This window comes from Pinus tabuliformis, chromosome 1_1, assembly GCF_031772625.1.
Source record: "Pinus tabuliformis cultivar Carrire ecotype Pingquan chromosome 1_1, CPIR1, whole genome shotgun sequence".
Taxonomy (NCBI): domain Eukaryota; kingdom Viridiplantae; phylum Streptophyta; class Pinopsida; order Pinales; family Pinaceae; genus Pinus; species Pinus tabuliformis.
In genome coordinates, this window is record NC_142297.1 from 892,775,532 (window position 1) to 892,795,604 (window position 20,073).

Sequence of the window (20,073 nt, forward strand, 5' to 3'; positions counted from 1 at the left end):
GGAAGGGACATTACTACTTGTTCGTGGTAGTTGACGGGTTTAGCAAGATGTTTGTTCTAATGCCCTATAAAAAGACCATTAGTGGGCAAGAAGAAATCAACTTGTTCTTTGGAAAGGTTTGGGTCTACTTTGGGATACTAAGGAGCATCATGTCAAACAGGGATACAATATTTCTCAATGCATTCTGAACTACATTATGGGAGAAGATGGACACAAAGTTGAAGAGATATATAATATTCCATCCACAGACATATGAGCAGACATAAGTATTCAACAAGACTATGGTGTATATTTTGAGGGGATATAACTAGAAGCATTCGAGGATCTAGGATGAAAATCCGGTATATATACAACATTCCTACAACGTAGTAGTCCATACTTCTACAAAAAAGTCCCCATTTGAAACATGTTTTGGATATTTGTTGCCTTAAACTTTGGACATTGCATATGGGCATCATGGAGGAGTGAGGGATGATCTTACAAGAGATGCCTTGAGGGCCAAAAAGTTTGTAGAAAGGATTAGGAAAATCCATCTACAAGTACAAGAGATATTGCAGAAGTCGCGGGAGAAATATAAGGCCAGGCATGATCAACATAAAATAGAAAAATCATTCAAGATGGGAGACAAAGTATGGTTACAATTGAATAAGGAGAGGTTGTAGGGGCCTAGTAAGAAAATCAAGGCTCTGAGGTATGGTCCCTTTGAGATACTAGGAATTGTGGGTGATAATGCCTATCGACTAAGTTTACCACCATATATTTGCATTTACTTAGTTGTGAATGTAGAGAATTTGAAACTCTATGAGCCTTCAAGGTTAGATTAGGAAGGGAACATGTCCTAGATTTTGTGGAGGATTTGGCACCAAGTGCTCAAGAAGAGTTGATAGAAGATATGGTTTTGTAGAAGAGGTTCAAAACTACAAGACATGGGCAAAATGACCTTTGGTAGATTGGGTTCAAGGACAACTTCTAGGCAAAGCTAAGTGGTACACCAGAGCGAAGGTGGAGGAAAAGTTTCCTCATCTGATTCAGTATGAGATTTTGGGACCAAAATCCTCCCAAAATGCTGAGGTGTGATCTATATTGGATCATTATATTACTTATCATCCATTTCGATGTATTCAGAGTGGAAAAATTAGTGGAATCATCTCATGGGATTGTTTTTACCAGTGGGACCTAGTTTGGCAAAATGGGGTCTGAAACCTTCTAGGAGAATTTTGAGGCATGAAACGATGTTTTTTTGGGGTAAAATTTTGTTTCTTTATCACTACACCTTTTCATGCTATTCTACATAGATATCTATCCAACGACGCAATAAGAACGTCAATCGGAGTTTGTACGCGAAAGTTATGCCACTCAAAAGTTGGCCTTCCTGTTTTCACACCCATAATTCAAGAGGATGTCACGTCAACCCCCATTATTCATGGAAAATGGGCTAGCCACGTGATTATGATGTAAAATACTATAGAAGAGTCTATATTGTAACTTTGGTTAAGAGTTGAGGTAGTCAAACTCAACCACTAGTAGGCTATCGGGTTGTCTTGTAATCGAGCCACTAGGAGGAAGAGGCATTGATTTCATTTAAGTGAATTTGCTCCATAGATGATCCAAAATAGCCAAGAGGGATAGGAAGTAGAGCACATAGAAAGGATTTGTGCACTGTAGTAGCCCACGGGCCATAATCCATACTTCTTTGTATTTGCAGCCATATTTCTAGACAGAGAAAAGGGAGCAGAGCAACCTCACCTTCCAATGAGGTTTTTTTCCCAAAAGAGTTTCCAAGAGAAAATGTTGTGTCTAATGTGTGTGTGAGCTTTTTTTTTTCATTCTCTATTTTCTCCATAAGTTTTATTTTCATTCATGCACTATTAATAGTAAATCTACACATCCAGAAATCTAATAACGTTGTAATAGTGTAGAATTTAAAATTTTTAATATAATATTATTAGATCTGTTGTGATGAACTGTCCAGTGGAATATCCATGATAGTTTACGGATCAGAGGAATTAACTTTAGATAACACCATTACATCCATCTTGTGAGATCTTTCTGACGATATAAATTTTATCTTGATCTCATGCCTAGATCAATAGTGATGGCCATTTAAAGTTTGACCATTTAAACGTTCCCATGTAAGCCAGACCCTATCATATGACACCCACATGGAACCCATGTGGCTCCAACACCTCACCCTACATGCTAACATGGATGTGGCTATGTCCATGTAGCCCTTGCCACATAGATTACCCATGGACTCCTCCAAGTTCGACCTTCACATGTTATTTATTTGTGTTACATTATATCCGGTTCAATTGGAAATATAGAGTTTCCAAACTTAATTTCATACAAAATGTTTTAGACTCTTGGATATGTTTAGATCCCCAAAAGGCATCCAAATATGTGCTACATATGGTGCCTTTGACACTTAAATAACTTATGCTACTTTGGATATCCAATTTGGCCACTCATCTAGGTTGTACAAGATTTACCCAAACTATGCCCACTCTAGATTTCATAAGAAATCCAACTTGAGAACAAATTTGACTCCAATGACTCGAACCCCCAAAACAAGACCCACCCTAGATGGCCTGAACTTAACATTTTTTGTGGATATGTCTGGGTTGATCCAAAATTTGATTCCTCCTTAAATTTGCACCATGAAGATCCTCCCGAATATCTAGTTTTCTAGATATATCTGAATCACCTAAATTCGGCCCGTATGTTATTGGATACAAGGAAACTTTATGCCTTAATAAACTTAGAGAATTTTAAGGTTTTTCTTAAGCGTTTCCAAGGCACTGAACAAGGTTCTCCTCGGAGCTTGTCCTTGCCCAAAAATTCCATATTCATAAGAAAGCATCCTTACATTCAACACAACCAATCCAAGTACTAAACATAGACATAATCTACCTATTAACAGACATTACAACCGACCAATCCATGGGTAACAACACTATGATTTCAACTATAGCAACACTAGATCCTTGTATAGAATGGATCTGAACACATTACTATCAGATGCCCTACTTTATCATGAATTACTTTATTTTTAGCCCATAACTAATGAAGGAAAATAATAAATCATGTACAACATAAATCCATATTGATCCCTATCATGCCATAGCATATACTTTAATAACAAAACTTCATAAATTCTTAAACAACAGTGACTCCTTGATAGTTAGCACCCAAACCATGGAATTTCAAACACCATAATAGTTTAACTATATTCATTAACAATCATACATTATCATGCAAGTAGTTAAGCAAATCATGAGAACTTATCAACAATTATATTGACCCTACAAGTCCCTCACATCATGAGAATGTTCATACAAACCATCTCATTGTAAATACGTGGGAATACATATTCCCTCCTCAACAACGAATAACATGTTAGCTGAAGCATATTAAACAACCATGCACATTCATGTGATTGGTTCTTGATCACATAGAGGCCTCAACAACCTTCCTGAGGTAGGACTAATTCACACACACAACACATAGATTTAATTCCTACTAATATAACCTATCATCATGATTATAGTAGCACACTTCCCAAACTTATAATTATATGAAAATAAATGACTAAAACTTATGAAATCATAGATGTCCCTGAGTGATTTTAGATCACCATTCAGGGACATATTAGAAAACCTACAAATTACTCAGAATGCTACAACCACATAACTCAGTATCTCAGAATCACCATAGATAAGAAATTTAGTTGGTCACCCATGATTAAATAGTGAATAAGCATTTTTTAATGAACAACACAAGTTTAAGCATTATCATAAGCACAATAGGCATCATATAGCCTTTGATTTGTCATGCATAACCAAGAAATACTTTTTTGAATGTTTCAAAGATGGTTGGTAACTAAGGGACTTCAACTCTCCACCCAACCATAGTCTAATTTCACTACAATATTTCCCGCAATTGACCACCCCTGAGCTAGATTTACAGCCTGAGGAGTGAATTCCTCAAGGAAAATTTGCACCACTATAATTCACCGATTCACATGGGAATCCAAAGCACACAGTGCCTCCATCTGTCATCCTGTAGGACTCCAGAGCACATATTGTTTCCACCCAAAAAATCACTTTAGGGAATCTAGAGCACATAGTTCTCCACCTGCAATCTGGTAAATTTTCCCTTTTCACCATGCACAATTCACATGCACCTTTGCTCTTGTGTAGTTTGTATTTGCTGCTATGCTACCATTGCGCTTGAGTCTTATGGGTGCCCTTTGCTTTTCCTTCTAATCATATGTTATTCACTCAAACCTTCATGCTCTAATGTCTGCATGTTTTTGCTAGTGTTCTCCACTGTGCCTTCCTCATGCACTTCTTTCTTTTTTCCCGGTCATCCTTGTGTATACCGCACTATAGCCTTTTTCCTTTTTTAGACTTCTTGTTACGTGTTGACTAGAACAACACATCCCACGAGGAAAGACAAGTTCATCCTTGGCCCATACTCCATTTTAATTCTTGTACAAGCTTGCCTTCAATTCCACGGGGATATGGGTGGCAATTAAATGCTGATTTTCGAGCTTGGTCATTTCACCTAGCTATTTCCAAGCAACTTCTCCTCTCAAGCTCTGAATTTGTGCCATGTTCCTCAACCTAGTCATTTTTATATTTTTCACAATTAATTACAAATACACATAAAAATATTTACATGAGGGGGCAATAAAAAAGTGTGTTACAATTAAAGTATCTCGAATTGAATCCTAAAGACACTAGCTTGAACTATCCAACCTTTGGAAAACAAAAAAAAAGAACCCAATGCCCCTAGAATGATTCTCGCTGCAACTAGCTAAACAAAGTAAAAGAGTTGGCAAACTTAACAAAGTAAAAGAGTTGGCAAACTTAACAAAGTAAAAGAGTTGGCAAACTTTGAGCTAGATATATAGTAGAAATTTGAAACTACCATAAGGTACTAATCAAAATATAGTTACCATAGAACAAAAACACCAACCAAAATGATAATGAAGTAGAGTTTAAAAGTGAACATAATCTCAAAATCTAGAATGTTGCATAATTCCGTGAAAAACCCTTTGCTTGCTTGTACCCTTGTTATTACAAATTGGATTACTCAATGATAAACCTATCCCCTCCCCTTTGGAATGCCCATCAACCACCACTGAACCCATGGTTAAAGTCCACTCTATTTATCCACCTTGGGGAACCCAAATATTTTTTTCTTTACTCATTATTCAATTTTTTATATCAATTACAAATACAAAGCTCACTCTCTTCTCTTTCCTTTTCCGGCTTAGAAAAGTACAATCGTTTATAAAAATAAAGATGTGACTCCTTAAAAAAAAGATTCCCTTCATTTCTTTCAAAAGCAATATAACTATTTTTTTAATAATTTTCCCACTACGTTTCCACCCCTAGGGGATGAAGATAACCTAGCCTAAATTGACATTAAATATGGTTTTATGCATTCGACCATGAAACACAGGCAAACCAGTCTTTGTCATTGCTAGCGCTCAGTTTTGAAGCCATGATGAAGAAAGGACCCAGTCACCGATAAAGTAGATCCACTTCAAGTATTTTGTATCGTTTTTGTTGACAGTGCGCACTCCACTGGCCTCTGAAATCATGAGACGCGAGGATATATATATAAACGAATTAATTAATCAGTGGAACAAGAGCTGTTAGCTCGCGATTGACCATTTGCCATTGAAATCAGGCGTGAGGATATAGACGAACGAATTAATTAATTTATCAGTGGACCTGCAGCTGCTAGCCTGCAATTGATCATATTTCCGAGCTATATCTATATAAATCTATATATATTCACTCACTCTCACCCACTCTACACACAGTTTTAGCTTTTAGTTGTTAAGAGAGTTCCATAACAATTCATGGCGTTCTCTTTCACAAAGGTGTTTCTCTTCCTCTTCCTCGTGGCTGCTGTTTTGACAGCAGAACACAGAGCAAATGCAGCAGGTCAATGTGCAGCGGAGTCAGAAGCGTGGAAGATGGCACCGTGCATTCAGGCCGCCCAGAATGCAAACGCTCCCGTCTCAACCGGCTGCTGCAACGCCATCCACAAGTACAACAACGACCCCGACTGCCTCTGCGCCATCATGCTCTCAAAAACAGCGAAAGTTGCGGGGATCGATCCCGCGATAGCCATGACCATTCCCCAGCGCTGCCAGTTCTCTGACAGGCCCGTTGGTTACAAGTGCGGAGGTAAGATTACACTAGACTAGAATATAGCCCATATTTTTTTTCCTTCTCAGTTTACTTTCTGAAATTGGTGACCGCTGCAATTGGACTAACACTTAGGACTAACCTAAATTTATTTTAATATGCCTACCTAGATTTATCTTCTCTTCCTTTGATAGGAAACAATGCTAATAGATGCTGGTACTTGTTGTTGGCAGCCTACACCTTGCCCTGAAAATATGAAGAGGCCTCCCAGCCTGCATATGCAAGTTACAGTACCAGGGTCAGCCGAGATTTCGCCCACTATATATAGGAATTACTAAATAATGGAGGAGCACATGTGTAGTCTTTGCTCCTATGTGATGCAATGACCGTTGCTCGACTTTGAGGAAGCTTAATGGCTTCTGTATGTGTGAGATGACTATAACTAAATAAAAAATTGTGACTTCTGCATTTACATATTGTGATCTTGACATCGTGTAATTGATGCTTTTATAATGGCATATTAATTATGATATTCAATGAACAGCGTCACGTCCTTAAAAAAATTATGTTTGGTTTGCTTTTACCTCTTTTTCCGAGTCATTTACTCTGGACAAAAATTATGTTTGGTTTGCTTTTACATCTTTTTCCGAGTCATTTACTCGGGTAGTCCAGTTTGACATATTATTTTTTCCCACAACGATACATGGATATTTGTGATGCATGCCATGTCACCTGTAATTATTTTACTGGTGATTTGATTTTATCACTTTTGGTTATTAACTTTTGGAAAATTCCATTTCATATTTCTAATATGGTATAATTTTTTTTAAATTAATATAAATTAAATTTCACTTGAGATTTATCAAAGACCAAGAGGGACCCAATCTGTCCAGGGGCAAATTACTTTTATGAGTTTCAAACTTGAGGAAAGGTTTGCACATCGACATATTTGATCTTTCTTGGTTTTTGATAGACATATTTGATCCCTCTTGATCTTTGATAGATCTAGAGTTAAAATTGATCTATGTTGGTTTAAACCATCACATATATTCAGTTTTCAAACCTGTAGAAACAACCATCACATATATTCATAAAAAACACTTATTCATTGATTCATTTTATGTATACTTTAATATTAAACAAACTCATATTTTTATGTATAAATAATTATCATTTAGAGCAATGTGTGTTGACTCTTTTTCGTAGATTTAAAAATGTGTGTAAACATCCAATCAACTATCCAAAATTTTTAAATAATTGTTTATTAAAAATTCAACTTTTATAAATCCTAATTCTATAAAATAAAGTTTATCCTTATAAATATACCTAATTATTAAAAACAAAAACAAAAACAAAATTTTTTATTATAAAATGCGTAAAAAAACAAGTACAAATCATGCAAAAATCAAGTTAATATAGGAAAATAAGTTACTTTTGATCATGTACAACTAAAATTAAATAACAAACTAAGTAACAAAAGCATTTTAATTTCAAATAATTATAGAAAAAACTTTTGAATCCAAAAAAAGAGAAAGTAATCAAGTTATCCATCTTTCTAGATATTATGACACATGAGTTGATCATTTTTTAAACAATAATCAAAACTTCATATTTGCTTTAAACATTATTCATACTCTATATAATTAATTAATTAATATTTGTTGATTAATTTTATATACAGAGTAATTTTCACCAAGCTCGTTTTCTAATATAAAAATGATTATCATATAGAGCAATATGTATTGAGTCTTTTTCCTAAATTAAAAAATATGTGTAAAAATCCCCATCAACTATCCATTTTTTAAAACAATTATTTATTAAAAAAGATAACTTTTTTAAATCTTAATTTTATAAACTAAAGTCTATGTTTATAAATATACTTAATTATTTAAATTTAAAAATTTTACTATAAAATGCAAGACAAAATAAAATAATGTAAAAATTAGGTAAGGAAAATAAGTTCCTCTTCATCATCATGTATAATACAAACTAAATAACATGCACTCTTCAATTGGCATTTTAATTTCAAATAATCGTAGAAAAAGTTTTGGATTGAAAAGAAGATGAAGTGATCAAAGTTATCCACATTTTTTAATATTATTTCACTAATTTTCAAATAATATTCAAAACTTTATATTTGCTTTAAACATTGTTCCTGGCCTACTTAGTAAATTAATTAATATTCATTGATTAATTTTATGTACACTTTGATCTTAACCAAATTCATTTTCTAATGTAGAAATAACTATCATCTCGAGCAATATGCATTCTCTTTTTCTAAATTAAAAGATGTGTGTAAACATCAATTCTATAAAATAAAATCTATTTTTATAAATATTCCTAATTATTTAAATTTAAAAACTTTACTATAAGATACATAAGAAAACAACTATCAGTAATCAAGTAAGGAAAATAAGTTACTCTTCATCATCACATACAACAAAAACTATATAACATACACTATTCAATAAGCATTTTAATTTCAAATAATTCTAGAAAAAGCTTTTGGATTGAAAAGCAATGAAATAATCAAGTTTATCCACCTTTCTAGATATCATTATACATGAGTTGATCAATTTTTAAACAATATTAAAAACTTTATATTTGCTTTAAATATTGTTCATGCACTACCTAATTAATTAATTAATATTCATTGATTAATTTTATATACACTTTAATCTTAACTAAATTCATTTTCTAATGTAAAAATAACTATCATTTAGAGCAATATACATTGGGTATTTTTCTCAATTAAAAAATGTGTGTAAACATAAATTCTATAAAATAAATTCTATGTTTATAAGTATACCTAATTATTAAAAAAAAATATGATAAAATGCATAAAAAACAGCTATAAATCATGTAGAAATCGGGTAAGGAAAACAAGTTACTCTTCATCATTATGTACAATGTAAAATCAATGTTTTACTTCTAAGTTGTAATAGGGCCTCCAAAGGTAACCCACTTTTACCCACGAGCTTATCAGATAACCAAATGCATAGGGAATCACTTCTCTCAACTATTCTCAATAGTGTTCCAACAATCATGTCATAGGGCTTGATCTCGTTCTACTTCATCATAGGGGTCTTTTGTAAACACAAAGATCAACATCTCTATTCCAAGAGCATAATTTCAATTTTGTATGGTAAGGTTCCTCAATGGAAATATTAGGTTCTTCAGACCACAAGCTTCCTAGTAGTATTCCTCGACCTTAAGAAAACCACTGCTCAATCTCAGTAACTTTAAATCAGTCAAATTTGATCACTTGTGTCTCTTGTTTCACGAAGAATCACACCTCTAAACTAGTAAGGTAATCTTATTATAACATGGGAAGGTTCTCTAGTTGGAAATGTATTGATAATTTAATAAGTTCCTTGGACCAAAAGATTCCCAGTGGTTTCTTTAATCTTAAGGAAAGCCACTCTTGGTGGTTTCTTCAACTCTAAACAATTCACTACTCAATTACAAGAGGAGAGCTCAATATGAGAAGGTTCCACAACTGGATAAAATACCATGGGAGAAAAGAGATCACCCTTTTTAGGTATTTCTTTAGAGAGTGCAAGCACCAGTGTTCCCAGCTCAGGGCCACACTTGGTGTTTCCTCAGTCACCCCAAGTACCTGAGTATATATGTCTCCTAACCAATCCACAAACTTCCCATTAGATTCATCAGTCCTAAGGGAAGCCATAAATGGTGGTTTATTTAGCCTTAGACAAGTTGTTCTACTGTATCTCTATATTTATGGTTATATATGTAATTTGTTGTGTTCATGTTTAAGTTCGAATCAGTGGTATCAAAGTGGTTTTCTCTTTCTCTACTTTTCTTTGCATGTCCCCAACAAAGTTGGGATATAAGGAGTTAGGGCTCGAACTGGTTGGGCCTTTATAAGACCAGCCTCGCAAATCCCGACGACCTCCCATGGTAGAAGAGAAGAAAGATGAGGGGGCAGGAGATCCTTTCAAAATCTTGCTCGAATAAGCCCTTGAGCAACAGAGGAAAGTGATGATAAGCAACCTTGCCAAGATCCTTCAGTGGCTACCCAAAGGCGACACGTCTCCTTCCAGTAGCCACTCTGGAAGCACCACACCCTTTAATGTACAAGTGAACTTTGATATCCCCATATTTGAAGGCCAGATAGATGCAGACACCGTAGATAAATGGTTAAATCTGCTAGAAGGATATTTTTCTGTTCATGATTTTTCTAGCCGGGAAAAGATTACTTTTGTACTTCTCAAAGTCGCCCCCCACGTTAAGGACAAGTGGGAAACCTACTGTGAGAAGAAGGAATAAATTACACCCTCACTATTTTTAGCCCCACATACCTGGAATTCGTTCCGAGACGCCAATAAGGAGTAGTACTACCCTGTCTAGAGCTATGAGGATAAATACATAAAGTGGACCCCACTGCGGTAGGGAAGGGACCAAGACATGTCAGAGTTTACCAATTTTTTTCATACACTTCACACGAAGTTGGGTATCAAGGATTCTAAGCGACATTTGGTACTCAAGTACCATGACAGTCTACATAGGTGCATTTAGGACGAGATGGAGTTCCTAGACATCTCCTCAATTTGGCACAACATATCAATATGCTGTCAATATTGAGCAGAAGTTTAAACAAAAGAAGCGATACTTTGGATTTGTGAATTTCAAGCAAGGGAAAGGCACCCCCAAATCGCAGAGCAAATAACAAAGCCAAGGCGGGGCGATCGAGGAAAAACCACCAAAGCCGCAAGGAAAGAAAAACACCACAAAGAAAAAGAAGGACATGGGAAAATGGCGTGATTTCCATAAGAGCTCCACTCACAAAAAAAGTGAGTGGCGATATAACCAACCACTGGTGGTCAAGCTTAAGGCTTCTGAATCAGACATATGTTCTAACTCTAAGTCAGAACCCAATAAGGGGAATGACAAAGGGAAGTAGATCATTGACGTGGAGCCTAGTGCCACTATGTTCACCACAAAGATCCAAAAGAATGAGCTTGAAGATCTAGAGGAGGGGGAACACCTCTTCCACTCACAGATGTAGGTGAAGGGTTCTTTGCTACAGTTCATTGTCAATAACAAGAGTCAAAATAACCTCATTTCAGCAGAGTTCATGAAGTAGTTGGGCCTACCGACTACAACACATCCACAACCATACACCATTGGGTGGCTTCACCAAGGATGAGATTTTCATGTCAGCCAACAATGTCGCCTTCCCTACAACATCAAGCCCTTCACGGATGAGCTATTTTGTGATGTTGCTCATCTTGAATTTTGTGATGTATTATTAGGACAACCATACTTGTGGAAGCAACATGTTGTATATGAGTCTAGACCTTGCTCTGTGATTATTACTTTGGGCACTAAGTTGTACATGATACCATAGGTAGCCCCGCCTACCACCATCTCTTTGACCTCTGTAAAGCAATGTAGTAAGATCTTTTCATAGAACAAGAAATTTTTTTTCCTTATGATTCACCCTGAGGGAAAGAAGAATATTGTGGCCACAGTTTCCAGACAAGGCTCCTCCGCACAAAAACAACACATGGACAAGGTTGTGGAGGAGTACAGGGACATTTTAGCCTCACCTAAGGGGGTACCTTTGCTCTATCAGGTCAAGCACTCCATCGATTTGACCCCAGGTGCGTCGCTACCCAATGGATTGATCTATTGACGCTCTATTATGGAAAACGATGAGATCAAGTGGAAGATTCAGGATTTGATGCAAAAAGGGCACATTAGGCCAAGCTCATCACCCTGTGGGAGCTCAATTACATTAGTATAGAAGAAGGATGGGACCTGGAGACTCTGTATTAACTATCGGGTGTTGAACAAGATCACGGTCCAAAATAGGTACTCAATCCCATAGATTGATGACCTTATGGACTAACTCAAGGGGGCCAAATATTTCAGCAATATTGACTTGAAGTCCAGTTATTACCAGATGCCTATCGAACCCTCTAATGTGTGGAAGAATGCCTTCAAATCCAAGGAGGGCCTTTTTGAATGGTTAGTCATGCCTTTCGCATTGATGAATGCCCCTGCAACCTTCATGAGATTGATGGACGACATATTGTGACCCTTCACCAATGAATTCGTGGTGGTGTATTTAGATGACATCTTTATCTTCAGCTAGAGTTGGGAAGAGCACCTCCACCATATTCGACAGGTCTTCCAAACCCCGTGACAACACAAGTTGTGTGCCAATTTTGAGAAATGCACTTTTGGCATGACCCAAGTTCAACATTTTGGGTACATCATTGATGAGAAGGGTGTGCATGTTGACCTAGACAAGATACACGTCATTCGGGATTGGCCAACCCCAACCACTCTAACAAAGCTTCGCAACTTTCTCGGCCTTGCCAATTTCTACCGCAGGTTCATGTTGGGGTTCTCTCATATCACTTGGCCCTTAAATCAAGTCACCAAGGGTGGGGTGAAAGGAAAGTTCTTTTGGTCTGAAACCCAATAGAAGGCGTTTATCGAATTGAAGTATCGGCTCTGCTCTACACCAGTTCTCACATTACGAGACCGACAACAACCATTTGAGATTGAGACATATGTCTCTGACTATGCTATTAGTGCAGTTCTTACTCAGCAGGGGTATCCAGTGGCTTACCATAGTGAGAAACTTTCAGACACAATATGAAAGTATCCCACCTATGACAAAGAAATGTATTCCATTGTACAGGTATGTTGTCAATGGAAGCATTACATTCTTGGGAAGAAAATGTTCATCCACACAGACCACCGAACCCTGTAGTTCATACAGACACAAGGGAAGTTACATAATGATTTCCATCAGAAATGGTCCGCATACCTACAATAGTTTCATTTGAACATTAAGTACAAGAAGGGAAAAACCAATAATGTTGCAAACTACCTTAGCCGACCATCAGTCATGGTGTTGATCACTGTGCTTGACTCCTATGGGCACGAGACTTTGAGGTGGCCGCATCTTTACAAGAGCGATCTAGAATTCAGTAACACATACCAAACACTCCTGGAAGGTAAGAAAGTTCCAAATTTTCACCTCCAAGATGCATTATTATGCCACCTCAGACACATTTGTGTTCCTTCAAGCGAGCACTCCAATATGATTTTGGAGGTGCACTACAGTCGCTTCACTAGAAATTTCAGAGTAGATAAAATAGTGGCAGTACTGCAGAAGTATTTTTATTGGCCAAACATTCGTTAGGATGTTGGGAACTACATTAGATCCTGCACTGCCTGCGCCATTTCCAAAGCAACCATCAAGAAGAAACGCCTATATACTCCTCTGCCTATTCTTAGTCGACCTTGGGAATCCGTCTCCATGGACTACATGTCGGGCCTTCCTTCTATTAAGCACAACAATGATTGTGTTTTTGTGGTCGTCGACAAATTCTCTAAGATGGCCATTATGGCGGCCCGCAAGAAAAGTATCATAGTAGAGGCCATTGCTAAGCTCTTCTTTGAGCAAGTGTGGGTACATTTTTGGATCCAAAAATCTATTGTCTCAGATTGGGATAGCATATTCCTAAGTGCATTTTGGTCAAGTCTCTGGTTGATGCTAGATACCAAACTTACTAAGTCCACGTCTTTCCACCCCCAAATTGATGGCCAAACAGAGGTCGTCAATAGGATGATCATACACATTATGCACATGTACAACTCGAAGCATCCACACACTTGGGATGAAAGCCTCCCCTATGTCCAACACAACTACAACAGAGCTCTCCATAGCTCAATGAGCCACAACCCCTTTCAGGTCGAGCTAGGATTTCAACTATTATGTCCCATTGATGTAGCCAAACCATTTGCAGCTACTCAGGAAGATTCGTCTCACGTCCAATCCGAAGCTGACAAGGCTAACACCTTCATTGAGCACATTCAACACATTTTCTAGCAATTCCATGATATATTGGACAAAACCAATGCTAAGTACAAATAGCACCATGATCAACATCGAGTGTCACACAAATTCTAGGTGGGCAACAAAGTTTGGCTACGTTTGCACAAGGAGCACCTCGCTAGACCCCACCGTAAGCTTTACCCACTCTGATATGGGACATACACCATCACCAAGGCTTTAAGGGAAAATGCCTTCGATATCAGCATTCCACCATTCCTTCGTATGCACCCAGTGTTCAATGTAGACCGCCTTTGACCATACTTTCCATCATTGTTGGACACATCTGACATTGCAAAAAAATCACACCAACAACGCTAAACCTAGACTGTATGGAACATGCCACAACTGATCAAATCATGGACATGCATATCAATAAAACTTACCAACAAAGGATCCAGCTATATCAAGTTATTAAAGTATGCCAACTCCTTCACCAAGGCAAGTGGTTCACCAGGGACGAGGTTCAAAAAAAAATTCCTCACCTCATGGAGGCTCTGCATGCAATGGGGACCATTACTTCATAAGGAGGGAGGACTAATCTAGGTGGATATTGGTGGCCACCCGCCTATTCCACCTAGACCTCTAGTCAATTTCATTTGTTTCCTTGTTTATTGTAGAATTTACTATTTTTAGCAATTTTTCGGGTCCTGAACTTCCAGAGCAGTTTTGACCCCCTAAACGATGTTTTTTGAGTTCTGTAGCAAACCCATTGATGTGAGAAGGGGGGTACTATAAATCCTGTATTACTCAGAGATATCTTTCCAAAATTGTATCGTATGTGCCAAACAAAGAGAATATGACCAAGTACAACCCCAGGAAGTTGGTTGCTCAACTAACTCCAATGGTGCCCACAAACTCTTGGTGTTCCATCTCCTAGGGTTAGGATTTTGGTTGTTTAGGGTTTTCCCTTATTTTTCAATAATAAATAGGACCTTGAGCCTCATTGTAACATATTTCAGAGGCATATAGTTTGCACATCTCTTCTCAGAGATAAGCTACCATCACCCAAGCTAGTTTATTTCCATTATGTTTGTAAACATATTTTAGTATTTGATATTAATGAAATGAAGTGTTATTTCTGCTGCATCTCTATATTTATGGTTATATCTATAATTTTTTGTGTTCCTCTTTAAGTTCGGATCAACTTGCACTCTTTCCCACGTCTATCATTCTTCAATTGGTGGTTCTATTTCATGTGTGATCGTGCAGATGCTATTACGCTAACTCCCCATGCCAATATCTGGCCTACTTTGCCTACCTACCAACACAACCATACTTTTATTTATTTATTTTTTCCTCTTTCTTGTATATTTTTTCTAAAGAGGAGTATGGTTATTTTCCACTCCTTTTCCAATTGTATTTAATGTGCAGACATTCCATTAAGGTAGAACTATCAGTTCTCCATAACTAGCATTAATAACAACCAGGCCTTATCAAGCAATCTCCCTCCTCAAGCAATGGAATTTGTGTCCCTTTCTCTTAGCCATTTAATTTATGGTTACATAATTACAAGGAAATGTTTACAAGGGGAATTAACCCATAGGGGATGTCACAGTTTAAGAGCACCATTTCTCACCAAAACTCTCCCAAGTGCCTCTAAATTCAAGTATTATATCTTTTACAATAGGTAATAAAGAGGATTTGATTCTATTCTCTTGTGTTTTAGTTTGTTTTAAGTTCTCTTCATTGTATTCTATGTACTTTATGCTTTGTTTCTCCATTTGTTACATGGAATTTGTGTTTTGTGCTTAATTTTTAACCAATATGATTGTGGGCTCCTTTGTAGGTTGCAACCAAGCTGCAAAATAATACTAGATTTGGTACACTATTTATTCAAATCCACAACCACATTGCACCTCCACTTTTTTGTTGAGATTTATCTTGGATGTTTTGGACCTCGTACTATGCTTTGAGGGCCTCTTCTCTCTCTTTAGATTTTGCTTCTTCCTGGAGTCTTTTCCTTCATCTTCCCTTCTCTTTTATTCTTCTTATTTTTTTCTTACTCTTTCTCCCTTTTATTTTCTTTTTTCTTCTTGCTCTTAGTATATCTTAGCTACTTCCTAAGCTTTCCTAGTGGTATCCTCCTAGACTTGCTTAACATCTTTTTTATCTTTCTTGAGTTTCTTCTCATTATCTAGTTTCAATACTTCCATTTGGTTAGCCTATTTCTTGGCCAACGAATCTTTCTTAGCCTTAGCCATTTCTTTTTTTGGCTTGGGGGAGAGTGTAACCCATCTTGAAAATCACTTCAATATAGAACTTGGAATTCATTAGTTTTTCTTCATTTTCTCAACTCTCATATTGGTATTCCCACCTATATCTACATGATCCATAATGATTTCTTAATTTATCAATTTGGGGTCATACCTATGGAATGGAAAGTCCTCAAAATAGAAAAGAGTTAGAGCATCAGACTCAACTATGGGTTCCTTCATATTCCAAAGTTGAGAAGAACTCAAGTAAAAGGACATGTGTATCCATGGGGATTTATTATCTTGTGAGAGTGCTTCCCATACTCCTATAAAAACTTAATAGGTTATCTCCTACAAGATTACTCTATCTATGAAAAAATGAGGTAATATGTGGGGAGGCTTGGTTAATTCAAACACCCTTAGGTATGTGCCATCTTTTCTCACAAACCAATACCTAATAATAAACAATACTCACATGGCCCTCTCGTTCATTCTTGGATCTATTGAGTTGAATAAGGCATCATGAAGGGGAATTAAGAAACCATGACATATTTGTTTGTATGATGAAAATTACTTCCATGCCCATAGAATCTTGTAGTTAATGTGAATGGGAGCTTTTTGGATTGTCTACCACTATCCCATAGTAGGGAATGCATGATTAGCACAAAAAACATCCACGATGTAAGAAGCAATAAAGAATTGAGGATACTTTCCTTCCTTTAGGTTATGGTTTATCATGATATTGTCTTGTAGAGAGTTAGAAATAATGTTACCCTAGTTGAAGACAATTCCTAAAAATTTAGTGGAAAACATCAAGGGCACCCAACCTTCATTAAAATTATCTACATTTGGCCTTTCACATAGCTTGCACATCAAGGTACTAACCTGTTGAAACATAGTCCTTCGTAAATTGGTTGGCTATTCTGTATTGGATCTAGACATGAAACTGCACTTATTTTCCCTCCAAGTCTTAATGATTTATTTTGGTGGGATTTTAAAATATTTAATCCAACCCTCATCCAAGAAGACTTTTGCAGGAGGGAGTCTATAATATGAGTTAATATTGGAAGCTATGAATGAATCAAAAGGATTCCCCTATGTGTCTCTGACCATGAAACCTTCAGTGTTTATATGCTTTAAGATACATTCGACTACTTCAACACATTACAGAATAAGAGAGTGCATTTCTAGCTTACGCAATTATTATCTTCTAGCACATCTATATACCTTTGAGTTTGGATTATCCTTTGGGAATTTTTCCCTGTCAAATAGTATATATACCTTTCACTAGGCAAAGGTTGTGTTATGGTCAATAAAACACATGGTTTTTGTGAGCGAATAATGGTGGAGGGCTCATCATCTTGAACCTTAATAACTAGGGCTTAAAAAACCTTCTTTCTTAATGTAGACACGATTATCCCTACAAAATACCCATTAACATAATAGAGCACGTTAATCCAATTAATAAAATCCAAAAAAGAGAGTTGTAAGATTTGTGATTTGATGTCCTTACTTGCTAATGGTGTGATATGTGATTTTTAATTAGTTATGAGCTTAAACCTCGTAATCAATGGCACCATGTTTCATGAATATGAATGATATCTAATGAACATGAATATGATCAATGCCATGGGCTACCATGCACTGCGAAGTGAAATCTCAGTGAGAGATTTATCTCTTATGTCATTTGAAGTACTAACATGAGGAGAAAGTGGTGAAGGGGTGGGGGGGGGGGGGGGGGGGGGGGGTGTGGGCACGCGCGAGGGGGCATTTAATTTCCAACTGCACCAAATAAGTGATGGTGTTCTTGAGTATTACTATGAGTGAAGATAACACAGTGGAACCAACTACACCAAGCTACTTCCACTGACATGAATATGACCTATGCAATAATTGCCTCGATATAATGTAGGGGAAACTTGGCTAGGGCTATAAACCTAGGTGAGATTACAAAATTAAAAGCCATGGTGGGGTGGGGTTTTAATAAGATAATATGTAGGCGTATAGGTGGAAACTCAAATTGGGTTGCAAGCCCTAGTCAAATCTGATCAATAATAGCCTAATGGGATTTTTTGTAGTTGGATTGGAAAGGTGAATGGGACTTGGGTCATAGGCCCAATCTTAAATCATTATTTACAGTTTAAAAGAAGAAAAGCTCCAAAAAATAAGAAATAAATCCAAAAATATTATAAAATTGACAATTTGGACTTTGGGTGTGGCCTCTCTTACCTTCTTTTAGTGTGTGATAACATGGAGAGAGTGCTTGTATGGTCATCTTAGGTGGTAGAAGGTTCGGTGGAAAAGTCAAATTTGTCATGGTTATGGAATCTAATGCACAAGAATGAAAAAGAATGGGGTCAAATAGGCTTTATATCCAATTTTGAGTAGTGCAAAGTTCTAGTCAATGAATTCCCTAAAATTTACCAATGGAGAAACCAAGTTTTTATGAGACATGTCATTAAGAAGTGAGTTATTGCAGCAATAAATGCTAGGGGTAGATGAGTTGGGAGGCCATGTTGTGGGGATGTTGGTCTGTCACGCAATAAGGTAGCTAGTGGCATGGAGGAGAAAAATCTTCATTCCCATGATACAACATGTGACTATAGATAGTTCATGTGCCACAATGCTAAAACAATGGCTTTCTAGTGATATGCCACAAGGAAAACCCTTAGGCTAGTGATACATTGGATTGTTGGTTTGGCTTAAAAAAGGCTTGGATATGAGGAAGGGAAGGTTTTCTATGCTACAATGTTATTTAGTAGTGTGTTGCAAGGAAAATGTATTTCATGATGATTTATCACCGAAAAAATAGATTTCTTGGTGATTTATCACTGGGAAAATGAGTTTCAAAATCTTCATGAATTGAGTCCCAAAAAGAAAAAGAAGGGTAGTAGAAGAGGAAAAAGGTCTTTGAAGACTTAGGGAAAATTCTTAAATGGAAGAGAAAGGATTTTAAAAGGGTACCCTTCATATTTCTAGGTGTGATAACACCATTAAATGGAATGAAGGGGAGTTGTTGATGTTAGCACAATATTATTTTAATGCCTAAAATTCCTCTAAAAGTAGTCAAAATCCTTGATTTTAACAAACAAATAAATAAATAACATTTAATTGCATTAGATTTTGATTCAAAATACTCTTTAATAATTTCATACAATTGATAATAGAGTTTGGTTAGATAGCTTACCTTCAAGTAATGTTGGACCTCTTTCATTAACATAAATGCACGAAGGAGTTCTTAAATGCATATTACTCAGTCTAGATATGGGTGATGAACCCATATCATAGAAATCTTGACCTCTTTGTTGTGGAGTTACAAATTTAGGAGTTCTTACTCCTCTAGTAACTTATAGGTCTATTTTGGGAAGAGACTGGACATGATCATGGGTAGCTAAACTAGAATTTCTAACTATTAAAAAATAGGTTTCAACTTACAAGCTTATGCACTATAGGGCTATGTAAAAATTAACATTTCATCCATAGTCTAATCAACTCCAAGAAAAACCATCATCATTTTATCACCCATAACAACTTGTCTTGAGGAAGAAATCATTAAATGTTCACTACAGGTCAAAATTTGATTGTCCTCTCTTGAATTCCTATGCCTTACTTATGGTGATGGAGGAGAAACAATAGCGACATCTTTTGTGTTAGAATTTGAATTCGCCTTTGTTGAAAGTCTACATTCTATCATATGTAACATTTCCTTTTCTCTTAATTCAATGACCATTTCAATAGGTTTATCTTTCCTCAAAGACTTTCTTGATCAATTGCATATTTTCCCCATGTTTGAATGGATTGTCAAAAAGAAAAATATAAATAAAATGCCTTCCGA

At 36.5% G+C, this 20,073-nt stretch overlaps 1 protein-coding gene across 1 annotated transcript; it reads left to right on the plus strand.

Moving 5' to 3' along the window:
• The first annotated feature begins 5,806 nt into the window (after positions 1-5,806).
• Positions 5,807-6,641, plus strand: LOC149217276 (uncharacterized). Its single transcript, XM_089391332.1, has 2 exons — positions 5,807-6,206; positions 6,401-6,641. The coding sequence occupies exons 1-2, from the start codon at positions 5,876-5,878 to the stop codon at positions 6,415-6,417; spliced, it is 348 nt and encodes a 115-aa protein (XP_089247458.1). The 5' UTR covers positions 5,807-5,875; the 3' UTR covers positions 6,418-6,641.
• The last annotated feature ends 13,432 nt before the right edge of the window (positions 6,642-20,073 follow it).